Genomic DNA, 24,658 nt, shown 5'->3' with positions numbered 1-24,658 from the left:
GCGAGAGAGGGAATCCAGGCAGAGGCAGCGAGAGAGGGAATCCAGGCAGAGGGGGCGAGAGAGGGAATCCAGGCAGAGGCGGCGAGAGAGGGAATCCAGGCAGAGGCGGCGACAGAGGGAATCCAGGCATAGGCGGCGAGAGAGGGAATCCAGGCAGAGGCGGCGAGAGAGGGAATCCACGCAGAGGCGCCGAGAGAGGGAATCCAGGCAGAGGCGGCGAGACAGGGAATCCACGCAGAGGCGGCGAGAGAGGGAATCCACGCAGAGGCGGCGAGAGATGGAATCCAGGCAGAGGCGGCGAGAGAGGGAATCCAGGCAGAGGCGGCGAGAGAGGGAATCCAGGCAGAGGTAGGGACAGCGGGAATCCAGGCAAAGGCGGCGAGAGAGGGAATCCACGCAGAGGCGGCGAGAGAGGTTCAGGCAGAGGCGGCGAGAGAGGGAATCCAGGCAGAGGCGGCGAGAGAGGGAATCCAGGCAGAGGCGGCGAGAGAGGCAATCCAGGCAGAGGCGGCGAGAGAGGGAATCCAGGCAGAGGCGGCGAGAGAGAGAATCCAGGCAGATGCGGCGAAAGAGGGAATCCAGGCAGAGGCTGCGAGAGAGGTTCAGGCAGAAGCAGCGAGAGTGGTAAAGGCAGAGGCAACGAGAGAGTGAATCCAGGCAGAGGCGGCGAGAGAGGTTCAGGCAGAAGCAGCGAGAGAGGTAAAGGCAGAGGCAGCGAGAGAGGGAATCCAGTCAGAGGCGGCGAGAGAGGGAATCCAGGCACAGGCGGCGAGAGAGGGAATCCAGGCAGAGGCGGCGAGAGAGGTTCAGGCAGAAGCAGCGACAGAGGTAAAGGCAGAGGCAGCGAGACAGGGAATCCAGGCAGAGGCCACGAGAGAGGCAATCCAGGCAGAGGTGGCGAGAGAGGTTCAGGTAGACGCAGCGAGAGGGGTGCAGGCAGAGGCAGCGAGAGAGGGAATCCAGGCAGAGGCGGCGAGAGAGCGAATCCAGGCAGAGGCCGCGAGAGAGGTTCAGGCAGAGGCGGCGAGAGAGGCGGTGAGAGAAAGAATCCAGGCAGAGGCAGCGAGAGAGCGAAAGCAGGCAGAGGCAGCGAGAGGGGTTCAGGCAGAGGCAGCGAGAGAGGGGTTAAGGCAGAGGCAGCGAGAGAGGGAATCCAGGCAGAGGCGGTGAGAGAGCGAATCCAGGCAGAGGCCGCGAGAGAGGTTCAGGCAGAGGCAGCGAGACAGGTTCAGTCAGACGCGCCGAGAGAGGTTCAGGCAGAGGCGGCGAGAGAGGTTCAGGCAGAGGCAGCGAGAGAGGGAATCCAGGCAGAGGCAGCGAGAGAGGTTCAGGCAGAGGCAGCGAGAGAGGGAATCCAGGCAGAGGCAGCGAGAGAGGTTCAGGCAGAGGCAGCGAGAGAGGGAATCCAGGCAGAGGCAGCGAGAGAGGTTCAGGCAGAGGCAGCGAGAGAGGGAATCCAGGCAGAGGCGGCGAGAGAGCGAATCCAGGCAGAGGCCGCGAGAGAGGTTCAGGCAGAGGCGGCGAGAGAGGTTCAGTCAGAGGCGGCGAGAGAGGTTCAGGCAGAGGCAGCGAGAGAGGGAATCCAGGCAGATGCGGCGAGAGGGGTTCAGGCAGAGGCGGCGAGAGGGGGAATCCAGGCAGAGGCGGCGAGACGGGGAATCCAGGCAGAGGCAGCGAGAGTGTTAATCCAGGCAGAGGCAGCGAGAGGGGGATTCCAGGCAGAGGCAGCGAGAGAGGTTCAGGCAGAGGCAGCGAAAGAGGTTCAGGCAGAGGCAGCGAGAGAGGTTCAGGCAGAGGCGGTGAGAGAAGGAATCCAGGCAGAGGCAGCGAGAGAGCGAAAGCAGGCAGAGGCAGCGAGAGGGGTTCAGTCAGAGGCTGCGAGAGAGGGGTTCAGGCAGAGGCAGCGAGAGAGGGAATCCAGGCAGAGGCGGCGAGAGAGCGAATCCAGGCAGAGGCCGCGAGAGAGGTTCAGGCAGAGGCAGCGAGAGAGGTTCAGGCAGAGGCAGCGAGAGAGGTTCAGGCAGAGGCAGCGAAAGAGGGAATCCATGCAGAGGCAGCGAGAGAGGTTCAGGCAGAGGCAGCGAGAGAGTGAATCCAGGCAGATGCGGCGAGAGAGGGAATCCAGGCAGAGGCAGCGAGAGAGGGAATCCAGGCAGAGGCGGCGAGAGGGAATCCAGGCAGAGGCGGCGAGAGAGGGAATCCAGGCAGAGGCGGCGAGAGAGGTATTCCAGGCAGATGCGGCGAGAGAGGGAATCCAGGCAGAGGCAGCGAGAGAGGGAATCCAGGCAGAGGCAGCGAGAGGGATTCCAGGCAGATGCAGCAAGAGAGGGAATCCAGGCAGTGGCAGCGAGAGAGGGAATCCAGGCAGAGGCAGCGAGAGAGGGAATCCAGGCAGAGGCAGCGAGAGAGGGAATCCAGGCAGAGGCAGCGAGAGGGGGATTCCAGGCAGAGGCAGCGAAAGAGGTTCACGCAGAGGCAGCGAGAGAGGTTCAGGCAGAGGCAGCGAGAGAGGTTCAGGCAGAGGCGGCGAAAGAGGGAATCCAGGCAGAGGCAGCGAGAGAGGTTCAGGCAGAGGCAGCGAGAGAGTGAATCCAGGCAGATGCGGCGAGAGAGGGAATCCAGGCAGAGGCAGCGAGAGAGGGAATCCAGGCAGAGGCGGCGAGAGGGAATCCAGGCAGAGGCGGCGAGAGAAGGAATCCAGGCAGAGGCTGCGAGAGAGGGAATCCAGGCAGAGGCAGCGAGAGAGGGAATCCAGGCAGAGGCAGCGAGAGGGGGATTCCAGGCAGAGGCAGCGAGAGAGGGAATCCAGGCAGAGGCAGCGAGAGGGGGATTCCAGGCAGAGGCAGCGAAAGAGGTTCAGGCAGAGGCAGCGAGAGAGGTTCAGGCAGAGGCAGCGAGAGAGGTTCAGGCAGAGGCGGCGAAAGAGGGAATCCAGGCAGAGGCAGCGAGAGAGGTTCAGGCAGAGGCAGCGAGAGAGTGAATCCAGGCAGATGCGGCGAGAGAGGGAATCCAGGCAGAGGCAGCGAGAGAGGGAATCCAGGCAGAGGCGGCGAGAGGGAATCCAGGCAGAGGCGGCGAGAGAGGGAATCCAGGCAGAGGCGGCGAGAGAGGGATTCCAGGCAGATGCGGCGAGAGAGGGAATCCAGGCAGAGGCAGCTAGAGAGGGAATCCAGGCAGAGGCAGCGAGAGGGATTCCAGGCAGATGCAGCAAGAGAGGGAATCCAGGCAGTGGCAGCGAGAGAGGGAATCCAGGCAGAGGCAGCGAGAGAGGGAATCCAGGCAGTGGCAGCGAGAGGGGGATTCCAGGCAGAGGCAGCGAAAGAGGTTCAGGCAGAGGCAGCGAGAGAGGTTCAGGCAGAGGCAGCGAGAGAGGTTCAGGCAGAGGCGGCGAAAGAGGGTATCCAGGCAGAGGCAGCGAGAGAGGTTCAGGCAGAGGCAGCGAGAGAGTGAATCCAGGCAGATGCGGCGAGAGAGTGAATCCAGGCAGAGGCAGCGAGAGAGGGAATCCAGGCAGAGGCGGCGAGAGGGAATCCAGGCAGAGGCGGCGAGAGAGGGAATCCTGGCAGAGGCGGCGAGAGAGGGATTCCAGGCAGATGCGGCGAGAGAGGGAATCCAGGCAGAGGCAGCGAGAGAGGGAATCCAGGCAGAGGCAGCGATAGGGATTCCAGGCAGATGCAGCAAGAGAGGGAATCCAGGCAGTGGCAGCGAGAGAGGGAATCCAGGCAGAGGCGGCGAGAGAGGGAATCCAGGCAGAGGCGGCGAGAGAGTGAATCCAGGCAGAGGCAGCGAGAGGGAATCCAGGCAGAGGCGGCGAGAGAGGGAATCCAGGCTGAGGCGGCGAGAGAGGGAATCCAGGCAGAGGCGGCGAGAGAGGGAATCCAGGCAGAGGCAGCGAGAGGGAATCCAGGCAGAGGCGGCGAGAGAGGGAATCCAGGCAGAGGCGGCGAGAGAGGGAATCCAGGCAGAGGCGGCGAGAGAGGGAATCCAGGCAGAGGCAGCGAGAGAGGTTCAGGCAGAGGCAGCGAGAAGGTTTCAGGCGGAGGCAGCGAGAGAGGAAAATCTCAGGCAGAATCAGAGAAAGGAAGTTCAGGAAGAGCAGTGAGAAGCACATTTAGGCAAATTCATGCAAAATGTATATATGATTATCAGCATCGTTCTTGAAATGCAAATAGGCTAACTGTAGTTGTCACCTTTACATTCTCATTTCAAAACAAATTTCAGCTAATGAGGTTTGGAGTGTGCCCACTGGCTACAGAAACCTGGGGACTTGTACCTGTCCAGTGACTCTGAAAGGACTAGTGGCTTAACGTTATTGTGCTAGACAAAAGCTTTAGATACATTGTTAGATGCTCCAATCATGAAAATGATTTGGTGTCCCGTTCTGATCTTTTACATGGCAGTCAATTTCTCATTTATCACAGGCATGCTGCCCAGAATCAGAATCAGGTTTAATATCACTGGCATATTAATGTCATGAAATTTGTTGTTTTATGGCAGCAGTACTTTGCAACACATAGTGATTTAAAAATCATAAATTGTAATAAGAAATATATTTTAAAAACAAAAATGAGTAGTGTAATAAGAGAGCATAAAAGAAAAATATATAGTGTACAGGGGTTCATTGTCCATTCAGAAATCTGATGGCTGAGGGGAAGAAGCTGTTTCTGAAATACTGAGTGTGTATGTTCAAGCTCCTGTCCGTCCTCCTTGATGGTAGCAGTGAGAAGAGGTCATGTCCTAGGATACAGGGTCCTTAATGATGGATGCTGCCTTTTTGAGGCATCGTCATTTGAAGATGTCCTCGATGCTGGGGAGGCAAGTGCCCACGATGGTGCTGGGTGAGGTTACAGTTTTCTGCAGCTTTTTTCTGTGTTTCCCGTACAGTGGCCCCTCCATACCAGACGTCGATGCAACCAGTTAGAATGCTCTTCATGATACACCTGCAGAAATTTGTGAGAGTCTTTGGTGACATATCAAGTCTCGTCAAACTCCTAATGAAATATAGCCACTGTTGTGCCTTCTTTGTAATTGCATCAGTATGTTGGGCCCAGGATAGGTCTACGATGATGTTGACACCCAGGAACTTGAAACTGCTTAGCCTTACCACTGCTGATCCCTCAATGAAAGCTGGTGTGTGTTCCCTCGACTTCCCCTTCCCGAAGTCCACAATCAATTCCTTGGTTTTACTGACGTTGAGTTCAAAGTTGTTGTTGTGACAACTCTCAACCAGCTGATCCATCTGGCTCGAGTACACCTGCTTGACACCATCTGAAATTCTAACAATAGTTGTGTCATCAGTGAGCTAATAGATGACATTTGAGCTGTGCATAGCCACTAAGTCATAGGTTTTTAGAGAGTAGAGCAGTGGGCTACGCACACATCCCTGAAATGCATCAGTTTTGATTGTCAGCGAGGAGGAGATGTTATTTACGATCCACACTGAGGAAGTCAAATATCCAGTTGCAGAGGGAGATACAGAAGCCCAGGTTTTGGAGCTTGGTGATTACTACTGAGGTATGACAATGTTGAATGCTGAACTGTAATCAATAAACAGTAGCCTGATATAGGTATTATTATTGTCCAGGTAATCAGAGGCCGAGTGGAGAGCCAGTGAGACTGCCTCCACTGTAGGCCTGTTGTAGTGATAGGCAAATTGCAGTGGCTTCTGGTCCTTGCTCAGGCAGTAGGTGATTCTGGTCATGACCAACCACTAAAACTTCAATCTCTCTAACTTCAGTAGGAATTGTTTTTGTTTTATTCTTCTGTAGGTTGTAACCGGATTTCTTGTATAGTTCTGAATTACCTCCCTTGAATGCCACAGATCTAACCTTCCGCAGAGTACAACTCTCATGGCTCATCCATGGCTTTTGGTTTGGGTACGTTCGGCATGTTCTCGAAGGCACACACTCATCCACACAGGTCTTGAAGAAATCGATGACAACTGTGTGTATTCATTCAGATTCAAAGAACGATCCCTGAAATTTGATGAGTCCACTGACTTGGAGCAGCCCTGTAAGCACTCCAGCGCCTCCCTTGACCACTGTGGTGCTGTGCTGTTTGGTCTCTGAATGTACACCGGAAGTAGAAGTACAGCTAGGTGATCAGACTTCCCAAAGTGAGGATGTGGGATGGCACGGTAAGCGTTCTTGATGGTGGTGTAACAGTGGTCAAGTGTGTTGGCTCCTCTGGTTCCACAGACGATATGTTGGTTGTAGTTGTTCGGAGACTTCTTCAAGCTGGCCTGGCTACACAGTTTCATGCCTGTTGATTACGTTGCTCAGCTCCTCCACTGCCTGCCAAGCAGTGGCCTGAGGTCGAATGTACGCCACTATCAGGATGATGGCAAAAATCTCTATTGGTTGATTAAATGGATGACACTTGACTGCTAGATGATCCAGGCCAGGTGAGCAGGATTGAGACAAAACTGCCACATCTATGCACCATAATGAGTCAATCTTGAAGCATATTCCTCCTTCCCCTACCTTTAGAAGACTCAACTGTCCTGTCTTTGAGATGGATGGTGAAGCCATCGGGATGCAGCACTGCATCTGAAATTGCAGGTTTGAGCCATGTTTCAGTGAAACAAAGTACACAGCAGTCCTTGATATCCCTCTGATACTGGAATCTTGCTTTGAGGTCTTCAATTTTATTTTCCAGAGACAGTATGTTTGCCAGCAGGATAGTTGGAAGTGGGGAGTCTAAGGCCCTTACATTTCAGTCATACCTGTAAACCAGCCTGTTTTCCTCATTTTCTTTATCTTAAAGGGGAACTACAGTCTGCCAACTTTGAGGTGCAATAAATTCTTTAAAAGGTATTAAAACAATGTTGCTCAGTGAAGCATCCATGGCCGTGACTGGATTTCAACTGTAGTAGTCCTAAATGGGAATATTTGATGATTCCTATCAGAGCTGCAGGCAGAGTTGCTACTTATCGGTGCCATCTTCTGTAACCAATATCTCCTTCACACACAGAAAATGCCTTTGATATTGCTTTCCTCCATTCCAGTCTTTCCCTAGTTCCTCTATCCCTTTTTATCCATACCTTACCCACTTCTTTCAGCATCATTAGTTATTCAATGCTGGCTACCCTCAACCTACTCAAATGGGATTTGACAGCAGCTGGCTGCATGGTTGTAGCTGGGATCAGGCCTGTTGCTGAATGTGTGGTTTGAGATGTGCTGACTTAGTTTCTCTAGCTACTCTGTTGTGCTGGGAGAATGATTGCCTGGTACATTTCTGTTTACCGTGTTATTAATGGAATCTAGGAGGTCTTTAGGGTCACAGCAAAATTCCTATTACTTTTCATTTCTGGCTCAGAAATTGACATCTGTAGATTAAGGAAAGTCAGGTACCCATATTGCCTGGTACAGGATGGCCTATTTCCAACAAAACTAATGAGAATATCTTAGAACAAGTGAGTATTGCCAACCCTTATCACAGGCCATGGGAAATTCAGTTAGAACCAGAGACAGAGAGAGAGAATTCATTGTAAACTTAAGAATTCATTAAAAGGAATATATCTAGAATTTAGGAAGGCAGACATTTGTCTAGAATCTGATTAGGAGGGAATTCAAATACAACTCAGAAATCAGAGGATTATTCTAGACAATGGGAGGTGAGAGGGATTCATTCAAGAAGGGTGAAAGGTCAGACAGAACGAAGGGGAGAAGAAACAATTATGTGCCCAAAGAGGAACTAAAGGCAGAAAATAAGAGATTGGCAAATTCGAGAAGAAAATATTTGCATAAAATAGGATCAGTAATTTTAGAATCCACACTGCCACAAGATTAATGTATAATAACCAGCAAAATGAATCATTTATTGCTTAATTCTGAGTGAAGTTTCTTTTAGCATACTTTTGTGGAAAAATTCTGTTGAAGTTGCTTGTGTGCTTTTACAGTTCATCATAAATTTCTGCTTTAGTTATTCAATTATTGGTGTTGTATTGCTGTGCTATACATAAGCTAATTTGTTCGAGACCTTTGTGTATAATGATGGACTTAGAATTTGTTACTTTTCTACCACAAATGTGATGTAACTTCAGTTTGGGGTGCTAACTGACAGATTGTCTTTTTATGATCATAGAGGAGTTTCTTAAACTACCTAGGTTGCAGAAGATATTCCACAGAGTACGATCACTGCTGAGTATAAAACAGGATTTTGGTGAAAAAGAGCTTTTGGGGCAGTGAGGGAAGTTCGTGTCTCTGCTTAGTGAGCTAATCCACTAAATGAACGGCATTGCAGGGCACATCAGACCTGTGGAATGCACAACAACAGGTGCAGAACATGCAGTCAGTTGGACAAGGTCAAGCTCCAGGTTTCAGAGCTTGGGTGACAACTGATGTCACTGCAGTCCATCGGCAAGGCTGAGTGTTCTGTGGACAGCACATTTCCGAAGGTGATCAGAACTACAACTGGAGAGAATGCAGGCAGAGAGAGATTTGGTGACTGCCTGGGGGTTGGGGAGGAGGTATTTCAGGAAACCTCTGAGGGCATTCTACTCTCTAACCAGATTTAGTTGTGTTTACTGATGGGGAAGAGAATACCCTGAATTAACGCAGTCAGGGTCAGTATCGTAGCAGCTAATGTGGCGCAGCTATACAGCAATGAAGGAGAAAAGTCAGGAAAATAGTAGTTTGGATTCTCCAGTCAGGAGAACAAACTGTGGACATGATTTCAGGATGGCTTGCAGCCTCCTTGGCATCAGCCCCCAGACGCCACTGACTAGTTTCAGAATATTCTGGAAAGGTAATATTCTGAACAGTCAGAAGTTACGGTTTAAAAGAATTAGGCAACAACCTAAGGGAACCTCTCAATTGCTCGCAGTGCCAAGCAGTCAAATGTGTAGAAAAAGGAGGGTAGAGGTCAGACAGAGAGTATATCAGGCGGATAGCTTAATGAGTGTTTTGTGAATGTCTTCAGAAAAGACGGTGTTGGTGTTGCAGTTGAGGTGAAGGAGTGTATAATATTGGATGAGGTAGGCATAGTAAAAGAGGAAGTGTTAAGCCATTTGACAGCTTTGAAACTGATAAGTCACTTGGCTTGGATAAATTATATCCCAGCTGTTAAAAGAAGTGAAGGAAAAGGTTGTGGAGGCTCTGACCACAGATTTTCAATTCACCCTGGTTGCAGGGCTGGTGCCAGAAGGTTGGAAAACTGCTAATATTGTGCTGTTCTTTAAAAAGAGAGAAGGGGCAAACTAATTAAGTTCAAATTCAGTGGTGGATAATGCTTTTGAAAAGGTTCCACATGACAGGATAAAACTGTAAGGTAAATGCCTATAAGATCCATGGGAAGGTGACAGATTTGATTAAAAATTAGCTCAGTGTCAGGGATTGGAGAAGAACAACAACAATTGTTTTTATAACTGGAGGTCAAGTCCCGTAAAGCTTACCCTCTCGTTTTTTTTTGTGTGATGTACATTAATAATTTGGAACTAAATATAGCCAGCAGTATAAAGAAGTTTGCAGAAGTACAAAAGTTAGACACATAGTTGACAGTGAAGAACACAAGACCTTAATATATCAGAGCAGAATTAGGCCTTGCAGCCCATTGAATCTGCTCTGCTATTCATCATGGGTGATTTATCCCTCTCAACCCCACTCTCCTGCCTTCTCCTCCTTTGACACCCTGATTAATCAAGACTTATCAACCTCTGTGGCCTCCACAGCCGCATGTGGCAATGAATTCCACAGTTTCATTACCTTCTGGCTAAAGAAATTCCTCCTTATCTCTGTCCCGAATGGACATCCCTCTATGACAGACTGTGCGCCCTTGTCCTATTTTATCCCATTGTAGGAAACATCCTCTCCACATCTGTTCTATCTAGGCCTTTCAATATTCGATAGGTTTCAATGAAATCCCTCCTCATTCTTCTAAACTCCAGTGAGTACAGCCTCAGAGCCATCAAACGCTCCTCATACATTAACCTTTTCACTCCCAGAATCATTCTAGTGAATCTCTTCTGCACCTTCTCCAATGCCAGCACATCTTTTCTTAAATAAGGGGTCAAAATCTGCTCACATTATTCCAAGTATGTTCTGACCAATGCCTTATAAGGCCTCAGCAATACAATTTTGCTTTTATATTCCAGTCCTCTCAAAATGAATGCTAACATTGCATTTGCCTTCCTGACCACCGACTCAACCTGCAAGTTAACATTTATGGAATCCTGCATGAGGAATGCCAAGCCCTTGCTCCTCAAATTTTTGAATTCCTCCCCATTTAGAAAATAGTCGACACCTTTATTCCTTCTACCAAAGTGCATGACAACACACTTCCCCACACTATGTTCCACCTGCCGCTTCTTTGCCCATTCTCCCAATCTGTCTAGGTCCTTCTCTAGATACCCTGCTTCTGCAACACTACCTGCCCTTCAACCTGTCTTTGTTAGCCACAAAGCTATTAATTCTATTTTCCAAATCATTGACATATATCATAAAAAAGAATCAGTCCCAACATAAACCCCTATGGAACACCTGCAGCCAACCAGAAAAGGCTCCCTTTATTCCTATTCTTTACCCCTTGCCAATCAGCCACTATTTAATCCATGCTAGAATCTCTCCTGTAATACCATGGGCTCGTAGCTCATTAAACAGTTTCATGTGTGGCACCTTGTCAAAGGCCTCCTGGAAATCCAAGTACACAAAATCAACCGTTTCTCCTTTATCTAACCTGCTTGTAATTTCTTCAAAGAATTTGAACAGATTTGTCAGGCAAAACTTTCCTTGAGAAAACCATGCTGCCTGCCCCCTATTTTGTCATGTGCCTCCAAGTACTGTGAAACCACATCCTTAACAATCAACTCCAACATCTTCCCAACCACTAACTGACTAACTGGCCTATGAGTTCTTCTGCCTCTCTCCTTTCTTGAAGAGAGGATTGATGTTTGCAATCTTCCAGTTTTCCAGAACCATTCCAGAATCTAGTGATTCTTGAAAGATCATTGCTAATGCCTTCACTACCTCTTCAGCCACCTCTTTCAGAACCCTGGGGTGTATACCATCTGATCCTGGTAACTTATCTACCTTCAGAACTTTCAGTTTCCCAAGAACCTTCTTTCTAGTTATGGCAACTTCAAACACTTCATGACCCCTGACACCTGGAACTTCCACCATACTGCTAGAGTCTTCCACAGTGAAGACTGATACAAAATCAGTCCTGACGAAGGGTCTCGGCCCAAAACATCGACTGTACTTCTTCCTATAGAGATGCTGCCTGGCCTGCTGTGTTCCACCAGCATTTTGTGTGTGTTGTTTGAATTTTCAGCATCTGCAGATTTCCTTGTGTTTACAAAATACTTATTAAGTTTGTCCACCATTTCTAGCTCTCAAGCATTGTTTTCTAGTGGTCCGATATCTACTCTCACCCATCTTTTACACTTAGTGTCTAAAGAAATTTTTCATCTTTTCTCTGCAATGGCTTTTTTTATTTGCCTTCTGTTAGTTTTAAAAGCTTCTCTATCCTCTTAACTTCCCACTAACTTTTTCTTTATTATAAGCCCTCTGTTGTTTTTATGCTTTCTTTGACTTCTCTCGTCAGTTACGTTTATGGCACCCTTTGTTTAGAATACTCCTTCATCTTTGGGATATATCTCCTGCGACTTCTGAATTCCTCCCAGAAAATCCTGCCATTACTATTCTGCTTTCATCCTTGCTAGTGCCTCTTTCCAATCAAACTTGGCCAGCTCCTCTCTCATGTCGCTGTAATTCTCTTTTCAGATTCAAATTCAGATTCAGTTTATTGTCATTTAGAAACCACAAATGCAATGCAGTTAAAAAATGAGACAATGTTCCTCCAGAATGATATCACAAAAGCATATGACAAAACAGACTACACCAGAAAATCCACGTAACATTTGGCAATCCACTGTAATACTGATGCATGTGATTTTATCTTTTCCCTCTGAAACAGCAGGGTGAATTCCATCATATTATGATCACTGTCTATTAAGCGTTCTTTTACCTTAAGCTCCCTAATCAAATCTGATTCATTACACCACACCCAATCCAGAATTGCATTTTCATTAGTAGGTTCAACCACAAACAGCTCAAAAAAGCTATCTTGTAGACGTTCTACAAATTCCCTTTCTTTCTTGGGATCCACCACCAACCTGATTTTCTCAATCTACCTGCATATTGAAATCCCCCATGACTATTGTAACATTGCCCTTTTTACATGCCTTTACTATCTCTCATTCTAATTTAAATTCCATACCCTGGCTACTGTTCGGAGGCCTGTATATAAGTCCCATTGGGGTCTTTTTACCCTTGCAGTTTCTTAACTCCATTCAAGGATTCTACATCTTCTGATCCTATGTCACCCCTTTCTAAGGATTTGATTTCATTTTTTTACCAACAGAACTACACCATCCCCTCTGCCTACCCTTTTGATACAGTGTATATCCGTGGATGTTAAGCTCCTAACTATGATTTTCTTTCAGCCATGACTCAGTGATACCCACAACATCATACATCATACAACATCACAACATCAATTTAACTGTGCTACAAGATCATCTACCTTATTCTGTATACCGCATGCATTCAATAATAACCCCTTCAGTCCTGTATTCATCACCCTTTTCGATGCCGTCCCCGGGTTACAATTCAACTCATCCCATTGACAGCAATTTTCCTGATCATCTGCCTGCCCTTCCTCACAGTATCGCTACACACTGCAAGTACTTGTATACCAACAGCCTCATCCTCACCCTATCACTCCAGTTTCCATCCCCCGCCAAGTCAGTTTAAACTTTCTGAATAGCTCTAGCAAAACTGACTACAAGGATATTGGTCCCCTTCAGGTTCAGATCAACCCATCCTTTTTGTACAGGTCATACCTTCCTCAACTGAGATACCAATGATCCATAAATCTGAAACCCTGTCCCCTGCAGCAGCTCCTCCACCACACAGTTAGCTGTCAAATCATCCTGTTCTTAACATCACTAGCGATTACTGCCCTGGAGGTCCTGCTATCTACCTAATTCCCTATATTCACTCTTCAGGACCTGCTCCCTTTTCCTATCTATGTTGTTGGCACCAATATGTACCATGACTTCCGGCTGCTCACCTTTCACCTTTAGAATGCTGTGGAGCTAATCTGGGGCATCCCTGACCTGATCTGGCATGTGGGAGGCAACAATACATCTGGGTGTCTCTTTCACGTCCACAGTATCTGCTTTCTGCTCCTTTAACTGTAGAATCCCCTATCATTGCTTCACTCCTTTTTTCCCTTCTGAGCTACAGAAGCAGACTCAATGCCACAGACCCGGCTGCTGCAGCTTCCCACTGGTAGGACTTACACCCCTCCCCCCTGCAACAGTATACAAAGTAGTGTACTTATTATTGAGGTAATAAAGAAGGTCCAGTCCATTGGGCAGAAGAATAGCAAATAAAGTTTAATTCAGTAAAGTGCATTAGGAAAGGTGCGACAAGCAGGGGAATCGACAGATAATGGAGAAAAAGGTGAAGGGGGAAAAGTTTAAAGGGAACATTGGGGGTGGCTTCTTCACACAGAGTGGTGGGAGTGTGGAATGAGCTGCCAGGTGATGTGGTAAATGCGGGCTCACTTTTAACATTTAAGAAAAACTTGGACAGGTACATGGATGAGAGGTGTATGGAGGGATATGGTCCAGGTGCAGGTCAGTGGGACCAGGCAGAAAAATGGTTCGGCACAGCCAAGAAGGGCCAAAAGGCCTTTTCCTGTGCTGTAATGTTCTATGTTTCTATAATGGCAGGATACTGAGTGGTGTAGAGGAATAAGGGGACTGCAAAACATGTGTCCTTAAGACAGGTCAGCAAAGTGGTTCATAGGATGTATGAGATGCTTTAATAAAAAATACAGAAAATGCTGGAAAACTCAGGGCAGATGGCATTCTGAGGAGGGAGTAATTACATTTCATCAGAATGTTATTAAGGATGTTTTCCTTTGTTGAGACAAAGACTATAAGAGCAGGGAAGTTAATGCTGTGTACTGTATTAGTTTGGCTACAGCTTGCCTTACATATAGTTTAGGTCACCACATTACAGGAAAGATATAGTTGCACTGGAGAGGGTGCGGGGTGATTTATAAGAACTTTGCTGAGATTGAAAAACTAGAGTTATAAAGAAAAATAGGAAACAATGTGTTATTTTCCTTGCAACTCTAGGAGGCTGTACAGAACTTTGAGAGACCTAGACAAGGCAGTCAAAAACTAAAGGTGAAGACTTATGGTTACTTGTAAAAGCATTAGAGTGGAGATAAGGGAAATCTTTTTCACCCAGATACTGGCGGGGATCTGAAACTTACTTCCTCAAAGGGTAGTAGAGACAGAAACCTTCATTCGATTTACAAGGCACCTGGATATGTACCTGAAGAGGCAAGTTCTGCAAGGTACTGAGCTAATTCCACAGTCTGTGCTTAAGCTGAGTAGCTTTAATCAGTCAGTGCACAATCTCCTCATATTCCGTTTTTCATCAGTCAGATTGTCTCTTAAACTCGCATCCACCAGTAACTCCACATTCTCCAATAATCAAGGACTGATTTTAATGAATTGGTTGAAAATCGAATAGACCATATAAGCCACAGATTCTTAACCAAATTATGTTGAGCAGTGTTGGAAGTGTAAGTTCCTGTAACCTCTGATGATTATTCCTTATCAATATAATTGTCACCAAGAATTCAAGTATGAATTTACTGGTCAGAAATTAGCATGACCAATGTCCCAAAATGCAATATTTAAAATAGATCTTGATGGTTTTAGCAAATTAGCCATCTTAGTTCCACAAGATAATTTTCTACACTCCTGAAATGCATTTTGCAGCAAGACAAATCAGCACATTGATCATCTACAAAATGAAATGGTAAAATACACAGCCGAATTCAATACTGTTGTGGGCAACAAAATATCATATATTAACTTGCCTTTCTATTCTTATTCCAAATTTAAAGTGTTTTTGTAATTAAAATGGTGTAGAAGATTTCTTTAACATCTATCTAGCTCTTTCATCCTTAACCACTCAGGTTATTTGGCTTATGTTTAATGTTACATTTGAAGAAAACACTGAAAAAAATCTTTTAATATTAACTGTATCAAAATATTTATAAAGTGAAATCAATAAATTGATTTTGTAAATAATGTTTATAACATTATTCATTGAATAGTTAGAATATCGCACAAAGTAGAAATATGGTAACGATATTCATGCCAAAATAATTTGAGACTTACTAAAGGCCGCTCTTTGCAGCCAAAGATTAAGTCGGAGGAGCCTGATGTATTTGGTTTCACCTCCAGAAACCATAATAGCCATAATTCCACTATAAACTATATTATAATAAGTCTTATTAGTGTTAACAAGCAATGAATAATAGATAATTTTTGTGACTGAGATGTCAAGTTGGAACTTACTAGGAGATCTTACAGCCTTTAAGAAAATAGAACTTTCCATCCAAATAGTTTGGATTCAGTCCAAAGCTGAATATATATGTGTAATCTTTGAATTTTAAACACCATAATGCATTAATGATAAAAAGGCTATAAGCCCCGTTGTTGAATTGGAAAAATCTGCTGAGTACTTCATTTACTTTTCTTTTTGTAATGTTGGCAATGTGACCAAAATAGCCAATTTTCTTTGGATAAAGTAAATCAAATTATGATCAGAAATAATGGAATATTTTACTCTTTCTTTAGAAAATATAAAAAAAATTGCTACTGCCTTGATGAAGTGGTCAGCGGACTTGTGCAGCCAACGGGAGTAGTGCATTGTGGAGATGGATCACAGAGGCTCTTCATTTTGGAAAAGGAAGGTTTTGTAAAGATTTACACTCCTGATGGCGAATTACTGAAGGAACCATTCCTTGACATTCACAAACAGGTTCAGAGTGGAATAAAGGTTGGTATTTTCTCCTAATATTAATGTTCATCCATGCTGATCTGTTTATTAGTATAAATTTGCAAAGGTAAAATGTGTTTCCTATTTGGGGGAAAAATATACCATACTGATGTGATTTGAGTTTCTGAATGGTAAATAGTCTGTTTAACAACTTAGTATACCATCTCCAGTTTAAGCCAAACTTGATTACAATTCTTTGCATGTTTGATTCTGAGTTGCTTCGAAACAAAAACCAGAATGCTTGATATTTAGTTTATTGAGCGCATGTCTGACCACAAAACTAAGTATGTCAAAATGCAGTTTCACTAACTCCAGTGGAATTGACTTTCAAAGGCAGTACCCAACACACTTATGCTGTCGTGTAATATTTTCAGGAATGTCAGCCAAGGATGAGCTTCTTGGCAATTTCTTCTACTGGTACAGTGAATAAGCAAATGGAATTCTTTGTTTTATATTCTAGGGCTGGAGCGCGGAAACCAGTCTGATGAATAATCCCTATTGGCAGTTTCCCAAATAAATTTCAAATTAGGATTATTATAACTGATGCATCCTATGGCAAAATAACAAGCTAATATATATTAACAGCTTCACAAGTGAATAAAAGCTGTATATTTTGTGTATCATATTGTGATTTAGGTGGTTAGCTTAAACAGTTTTAGTACTTATTTCTGAGATTATAAAATTTCTCTTCCCTTTCTGTCTATTCAAATCACACTGCCACTAAAGTCATACAACAAACAAAACAACGTAACATATTTTATTGTATGACTTAAAATTATCTTCTAATAACAGCTTTGTAGAGATAAGCAGAGATTCATTATGTGGAAAAAGCTTAAAATAGGAGCAAAATCCATATCTTTGTAAATTTCGCTTGGTGTTCGTTGGATCTTTGCTGCTCCAGAACATGGAAGCTGATTTCCTGGTAGGATAAGACAAATGCAGAATTTATCTTTTTATCTACTGTAAGACCGAGAACCACTGAGAAGAGGCTAGATACTTCAATAAGAAATGCATAGAGAGAGATAAATGCACTTTTTCTTATCGTATCCATCAGTTATTTACAATGGGATATTGACGGATTCCAGAAGCAAATTTCGTGGTTGTCATAGGTATTGGAATGCTTACTTGGTTGAAATAAAAGAGACAGGAATATATATATGTATTTAAAAACCTGAAATCAATTCAAGATGCTAAAAGAGAAACTTTGGTGCTAAACCATAGAACCCATGGGATTCAAGACTTGTCCAGTGCTGAGGTAGATGATTAGAGTTGAGGCTTGCAATTGGGTTGTGCATTTGCCTCCTCTGCCTCAGGGCTGGGAAAGAAAAAGTCTGGCCATTGCCTTGACTCCAGCTGCTATTGAGTGACCTCTGCTGGAAAGCTTGTGTGGATGTTGGATAAAGATACGATGCAAAGAACGTCAGGCTTAGTCCACTGATATTGATGCCAATGCTGACAAGTGAGACACAGCTGCTACTGCAACACAGATCCAAAGCAAATCTAAATTAAATCGCAAAAAACTTATGCAGAACAATAAAACCTTACAGTGCGGTGGGAGGCCATTTGACTGTTCATTTCAACATTGGTTCTTACTAACTTCATTTGCTTTCTCCTTATAGTTTACACCTTCATTTATATATTCATAATTTCTCTGAGAAACACCAAGTAATTCATAACTTCTCCACTTCATACCACTAATAGATCTATGATTAGAAGAAAAGAAAACAATCTTTTCAAAGGAATTTATCCTAGTCTTTGTACTGAAACAGGAGGAGGTTTTTTAGTCTGTTGAGAATGTACTAGCCAAAACTACGAAAAGTAAGGGTCCTGGTTGTCAGTCTGGTAAAACCTTATAGCAATAGTCACAAAACTCTGATTTGCTATTTCTTTTGTTTTCTCCCACTAAATCAGTATTTCACACATATTTTCCCCACTTCCATAGAATTTTACATTCTTTTCAATGGTGCTGAAGTTGAGGGCTTCAAATTCTTAGGAGTGAGAATCACCAATAGTCCATCCTGGTCCATCCATATAAACGCCATAGCCAAGAAAGCTCACCAATACCTCTACTTCCTCAAGAAGCGAACGAAATTTGGCATGTCCCTGCTGACCCTTTGCTTTTTAATTGAAGCACCAGATACAACATCCTACTGAATAGAACAAGATTTGGTTTGGCAACTGCTCGTCTCCTGAGTGCTAGAGAGTTGTGGACACAGCTCAGCACATTATGGAAAGTAGCCTCCCCTCCATGGACACTTCCTACACTTCTTTCCACCTCAGTAAAGCAGCGAACCTAATCAAAGACCATACCCACCCCTGACATTTTCTGTTTTCCCTCTCCTATCGGACAGAAGATATAAAGACATGAAAGTATATACCACAGGCTCAGGGACAGCTTCTACTTTGCTGTTACACGATTATTGATTGAAAAGATGGATTCCTGACAGCACAATCAAGCTCATTATGATCTCGCACATTATTGTCTACCCACACTGCACTTTCTTTGTAACTGTTAGACTTATTCTTCATTCTGTTACTGTGCTACCTCAATGCACTGTGTAATGAATTGATCTTAAAGAAACAAGTTTTTCACTGTATCTCAGCATTGACAATAATAAACCAATTCTTATTCTAAGTTGCTATTTGTGACATTTCAAAAATCTTTCTAAAATCCACACCAATTTATCCAATGAGTAAATGCCTACAGGATGTCTTTATAGAGCAGCTCTTGGTTGATCCCACTAGAGGACCAGCTACTCTGCATTGAGTGCTGTGCAATCCATTGGAATCGATTAGACAACTTAAGGTAAAAGAACCCTTAGTGGTAAATGATCTCAATATGATTGAATTCGCCCAGAATGAGAAACTAAGGGCATGTGAATAAGTATCACAGTGGAGTAAAGGAAATTACAGAAGCACACGAGACAAGTTGGCCTGAACTGATTGGAAAAGAATACTGGCAAGGATGACGGCAGTGCAGCAATGGCTGGACCTTCTGGAAGCGATTTGGAAGGCAAAGGATATATACATCCCAAGGAAGAAGAAGATATATCTTAAAGGCAAGATGACACAACCATGGCTGACAAGAGAAGCCAAAGCCAACATAAAAGCCAAAGAGAGGGTGTATAACAGAGCAAATATTAGTGTGAAGTAAGTGGATTAGGAAGCTTTTAAATTCCAACAGAAGGCAACTAAGTTAATCATTAAGAAAGTAAAGATGGAATATGAGAGTAGGCTAGCCAATAATATTAAAGAGGATACCAAAAGTTTCTTCAGATACATAAAGTGTAAAAAACTGTGCTTTAAAGTTTTTATCGGACTGCTGGAAAAACTATGCTGGAAAGGTAGTAATGAGGAACAACAAAATGGCGGGCAAACTGAATAAGTACTTTGCATCATTCCTCACTGTGGAAGACACTAGCAGTATGGTGGAAGTTCCAAGTGTCGGGGTCAAGAAGTCTGAGAGGTTACTATAATTAGAAAGAAGATTCTTAGTAAACTGCAAGGCCTGAAGGTAGATAAGTCACCTGTACATCCCAGGATTCTGAAAGAGGTGGCTAAAGAGATCATGGAGGTATTAGTAATGATTTTTCAAGAATCACTAAATGGTTCCAGAAGACTGGAAAATTGTAGATATCACTCCACTCTTCAAGAAGTGAGAGAGGCAGAAGAAAGGAAATTATAGGCCAGTTAGTCAGACCTCGGTAGTTGGGAAGATGTTGAAGTTGACTCTTCAGGATGTGATTTTGGGGTACGGAGGCACATGATAAAATAAGCTGTAGGCGGCATGGTTTCCTCAAGGGAAAATCTTGCCTGACGAATCTGTTTGAACTCTTTGAGGAAATAACAAGCAGGATAGATAAAGGAGAATCAGTTGATACTGTGTACTTGGATTTTCAGAAGGCCTTTGACAAGGTGCCACACATGAGACTGCTTAACAAGCAACAAGCCCATGGTATTACAGGAAAGATTCTAGCATGGATAAAGCAGTGTCTGATTGGCAGGAGGTAAAGAGTGGGAATAAAGGGAGCCTTTTCTGTTGGCTGGTGGTGACTGGTGGTGTTCCACAACAGTCTGTGTTGGGACTGATTCTTTTTACATTATATGTCAATGATTTGGATGATGGAACTAATGGCTTTATTGCAAAGTTTGCAGATGATATGAAAATAGGTGGAGGGGCAGGTAGTTTTGAGGAAGAGAAGAGGCTGCAGAATGACAGACAGATTAGGAGATTGGGCAAAGAAATGGCAGATGGAAGACAGTGTTGAGAAGTGTACGGTCATGCAGTGGTAGTAAAAATGGAAGGGTTGACTTTTCTAGTTGGAGAGAAAATACAAAAAATCTGAGGCGCAAAGGGATTTGGGAGTCCTTGTGCAGGATTCCCTAAAGGTTAATTTGAAGCTTGAGTCTGTGGTGAGGAAGGCAAATGTGATGTTATCATTCATTTCAAAATGACTAGAATATAAAAGCAAAAATGTAAAGTTGAGGCCTCACTTGGAGTATTATGAGTAGTTTTGGGCCCCTTATTTTAGGAAGGATGTACTAAAACTGGAGGAGGTTCAAAGGAGGTTCACAAAACTGACTCCAGGATGAAACGGCTTGTCATATGAAGAGTGTCTGATGGCTCTGAGCTTGTGTTCAGTGGAATTCAGTTGAATGAGGGGTGACCTAATTGAAAACTATCGAATGGTGAAAGGCCTTGATAGAGTGGATGTGGAGAGGATATTTCCTATGGTGGGAGAGTCTAAGACCAGAGGACACAGCCTCAGAATAGAGGGGTGTCCTTTTAGAATGCAGATGAGGAGGAAATTTCTTTAGCCAGAGAGTGGTGAATCTGTGGAGTTCTTTGCCACAGGCAGCTGTGGAGGCCTAGTCTTTATGTATATTTAAGGCAGAGGTTGATAGATTCTTGATTGCTCAGGGCGTGAAGGGATACACAGAGAAGGCAAGAGATTGGGTCTGAGAGAGAAATTGGATCCGCCATGATGAAATGGCAGAGCAGACTCGATGGGCCAAATGGCCTGATTTTGCTCTTCTACCTTATGGCTTTATGGATGCTCCCACTGCAATGAATTTCTGTTTTTTGCCATAAGCTTCTCTTTCTACCCTCTTTTGTGTTTCTCAAGGTCAGGTCAAGGCTTTGCCTTGCTTACTGGCACCATGTAGCCCAGTATTACCTGTCTCGGGTCGGGTTGTCGGCAACTCGTCCAGTACAACCTCTGGTGCACTGGTTGACCAGAGAGGAGGGTGTGTAGGCACCCAGCAGGACTGTCAAAGGGCGGATGAACTCCTTGTGAGTCAGCGGCCACCTACTGTCTGTGTGAGGAGTGGCGCGCCGCACAGTCTTTCGTTTCGTGCCCGACGCCGGCCCCCTAGGCCTGAGTCGACGTAGTAGTAGTGTGTTTCTCAGTGGTATGGGTGGCATCAAAATTTTTAAATTATCTTTCTCTTTAATTTGCAACATATTCTGAAAATTCACTATGTCAATCCTGTGTTTACTATCTTTGTTCTTAGACTCATTGCATTATGATATAAACAATTAAATACTGACAAATTTATTAAAAAATCAGCTTTTGTTTCCTGTCCCCATTTATGGATTTATTCAAACTGCAGGCTGCACTGGCAAAGGCGGCATTTCTGTATCATCATTGAGGAAAGTATTGCATCATGCTCCTGACATTGCTTTGTTGTTGGCCTTCGACTATCAGCAAATTAATCATTTGCTGTAGGATACTTAGTTCCTAAACTCCTTGCAGTCACAGTAGCTGTTTCATTTGTCTTTCTGATCAATAGGTTCTGCACCACCCCAGATATTAATAAAGGGATACAGCAACTTTAGTATCATACCATGTCAAGAGTGGGTTTTTGGGCTTGCTAGACATTGTTTGGCACTTAAATGATAGGTAACTTGCATGCCATGCATCAGCCCATAACCATACATTGTCTAGGAGTTGCTCCTACTAAGCCATGAATTGCTTAATTTGGAGAAGTTGCAAATGAAATTGAACATTTACCATTTTTTATCTTGTGATGGAGCGGTCATAGATGAAGCAGCTGAAGAATATTGTCTTCGTTTAATTATACTTTAGTGAGGCATGCACTTATGATCTGACTGTGTAATGACATATGCCATTCATGTGCTTCGCAATGTAACCCATAAGGAATTATGTAAACAACAAAGAATGCTTAATCAAACAATGTATTTACAGTATTACTGGAATATTAAATACACATCAGTAATTGTGAGTTTTCATTCAGAAATCTGCCAGCTGCTGGTTCTCAGCTACCGAGACATATGCCTTGCATGCTGTGCAATTATGCCTGGGCTCTGTGTTTCCCAACTCTTAGCAATGTGAATGATTTGGAGAAACATGATCTACTATCCAAATTGAGATTACAAGTGAATTCATTTTTTGTTGGAAAGAGACATGTGAACATTGATTGTGTATCTGAATAACGAAGAGTCACGCAGCCTCCTTGCCAACTTGGACATTTCCTTGTGCCATGGTGTTCCATTGAGAGTTGAACTTTTCATTGCTCTGACTCATTGCAGCAGACTGCATATACACCCATGAACATTTTCTAGCTGAATGCTTCCATTTTGTTTTGATCACTTGGAAAGCAATTTGTAGGCTTTTCATCAACTTTTATGAAGCCCTAATCTCTCATGCTTTTATTTCTTCTAGAAGGAAAATATTTTTATTCAAAAAACAAATACAAAGTACTATGGTTGCTATAAACCTTGGGTAAACATGCAAAATGTTTAAAATTGAGAGTAGGCCAGGATAAATTTTCCTTGTATTGATTTATGTGATGTGAGTGTTACTGATTGTTACTGTCCATCGCTTGAGAAGGTGATAATAGACAATAGACAATAGGTGCAGAAGTAGACCATTCAGCCCTTTGAGCCTGCACCACCATTTTGAGATCATGGCTGATCAACTACTATCAATACCCGGTTCCTGCCTTGTCCCCATATCCCTTGATTCCTCTATCCATAAGATACCTATCTAGCTCCTTCTTGAAAGCATCCAGAGAATTGGCCTCCACTACCTTCCGAAGCAGTGCATTCCAAGCCCAGTCTCTCTAACCTCTCTGCGTAAGACAGTCCAGACATCCCAGGAATTAACCTCGTGAATCTACGCTGCACTTCCTCTACAGCCAGGATGTCCTTCCTTAACCCTGGAGACCAAAACTGTACACAATACTCCAGGTGTGGTCTCACCAGGGCTCTGTACAAATGCAAGAGGATTTCCTTGCTCTTGTACTCAATTCCCTTTGTAATAAAGGCCAACATTCCATTAGCCTTCTTCACTGCCTGCTGCACTTGCTCATTCACCTTCAGTGACTGATGAACAAGGACTCCGAGATCTCTTTGTATTTCTCCCTTACCCAACTCTACACCGTTCAGATAATAATCTGCCTTCCTGTTCTTACTCCCAAAGTGGATAACCTCACACTTATTCACATTGAACGTCATCTGCCAAGTATCTGCCCACTCACTCTACCCACTCACCCAGCCTATCCAAGTCACCCTGAATTCTCCTAACATCCTCATCACATGTCACACTGCCACCCAGCTTAGTATCATCAGCAAATTTGCTGATGTTGTTATCAATGCCTTCATCCAAATCGTTGACGTAAATTGTAAACAGCTGTGGTCCCAATACAGAGCCCTGTGGCACCTCACTAGTCACCACCTGCCATTCCAAGAAACACCCATTCACCGCTACCCTTTGCTTTCTATCTGCCAACCAGTTTTCTATCCATGTCAATGTCTTCCCCCCGATGCCCTGAGCTTTGATTTTATCCACCAATCTCCTATGTGGGACCTTATCAAATGCCTTCTGAAAATCGAGGTACACTACATCCACTGGATCTCCCCCATCTAACTTCCTGGTTACATCCTCGAAAAACTCCAACAGATTAGTCAAGCATGATTTACCCTTGGTAAATCCATGCTGGCTCGGCCCGATCCTATCACTGCTATCTAGATATGCCACTATTTCATCCTTAATAATGGACTCTAGCATCTTCCCCACCACCGATGTCAGGCTGACAGGTCGATAGTTCTCTGTTTTCTCCCTCCCTCCTTTCTTAAAAAGTGGGATAACATTAGCCATTCTCCAATCCTCAGGAACTGATCCTGAATCAAAGGAACATTGGAAAATGATTACCAATGCATCTGCAATTTCCAGGGCCACCTCCTTTAGTACCCTAGGATGCAGACCATCTGGACCTGGGGATTTGTCAGCCTTCAGTCCCATCAGTCTTCTCATCACCGTTTCCTTCCTAATGTCAATCTGTTTCATTTCCTCTGTTACCCTATGTCCTTGGCCCATCCATACATCTGGGAGATTGCTTGTGTCTTCCTTAGTGAAAACAGATCTAAAGTACTCATTAAATTCTTCTGCCATTTCTCTGTTTCCCATAACAATTTCACCCAATTCATTCTTCAAGGGCCCAACATTGTTCTTAACTATCTTCTTTCTCTTCACATACCTAAAAAAAGCTTTTGCTATCTTCCTTTATATTCCTGGCTAGCTTGCGTTGGTACCTCATTTTTTCTCCCTATATTGTCTTTTCAGTTAAGTTCTGTTGTTCCTTAAAAACTTCCCAATCATCTGTCCTCCCGCTCACCTTAGCTCTGTCATACTTCCTTTTTTTTAATGCTATGCAATCTCTGACTTCCTTTGTCAACCACTGTGGCCCCTTTCCCCCCCTTTGAATCCTTCCTTCTCTGGGGGATGAACTGATTTTGCACCTTGTGCATTATTCCCAAGAAT

The 24,658-nt window shown here is 44.3% G+C and overlaps 1 protein-coding gene across 4 annotated transcripts in view; it reads left to right on the top strand.

Moving 5' to 3' along the window:
* hhip (hedgehog interacting protein) overlaps positions 1-24,658 on the top strand; it is a 354,853-nt gene that overhangs the window by 208,874 nt on the left and 121,321 nt on the right. For all 4 annotated transcript variants that reach the window (XM_073042967.1, XM_073042966.1, XM_073042965.1 and 1 more), the window contains exon 4: positions 15,671-15,872. In XM_073042967.1, coding sequence (XP_072899068.1) covers positions 15,671-15,872 — 202 coding nt within the window. The remainder of the gene's footprint in view (positions 1-15,670; positions 15,873-24,658) is intronic.

The sequence above is a fragment of the Hemitrygon akajei genome, chromosome 4 (assembly GCF_048418815.1).
Source record: "Hemitrygon akajei chromosome 4, sHemAka1.3, whole genome shotgun sequence".
Classification (NCBI taxonomy): domain Eukaryota; kingdom Metazoa; phylum Chordata; class Chondrichthyes; order Myliobatiformes; family Dasyatidae; genus Hemitrygon; species Hemitrygon akajei.
This window is presented reverse-complemented; position numbering and strand designations above follow the sequence as displayed.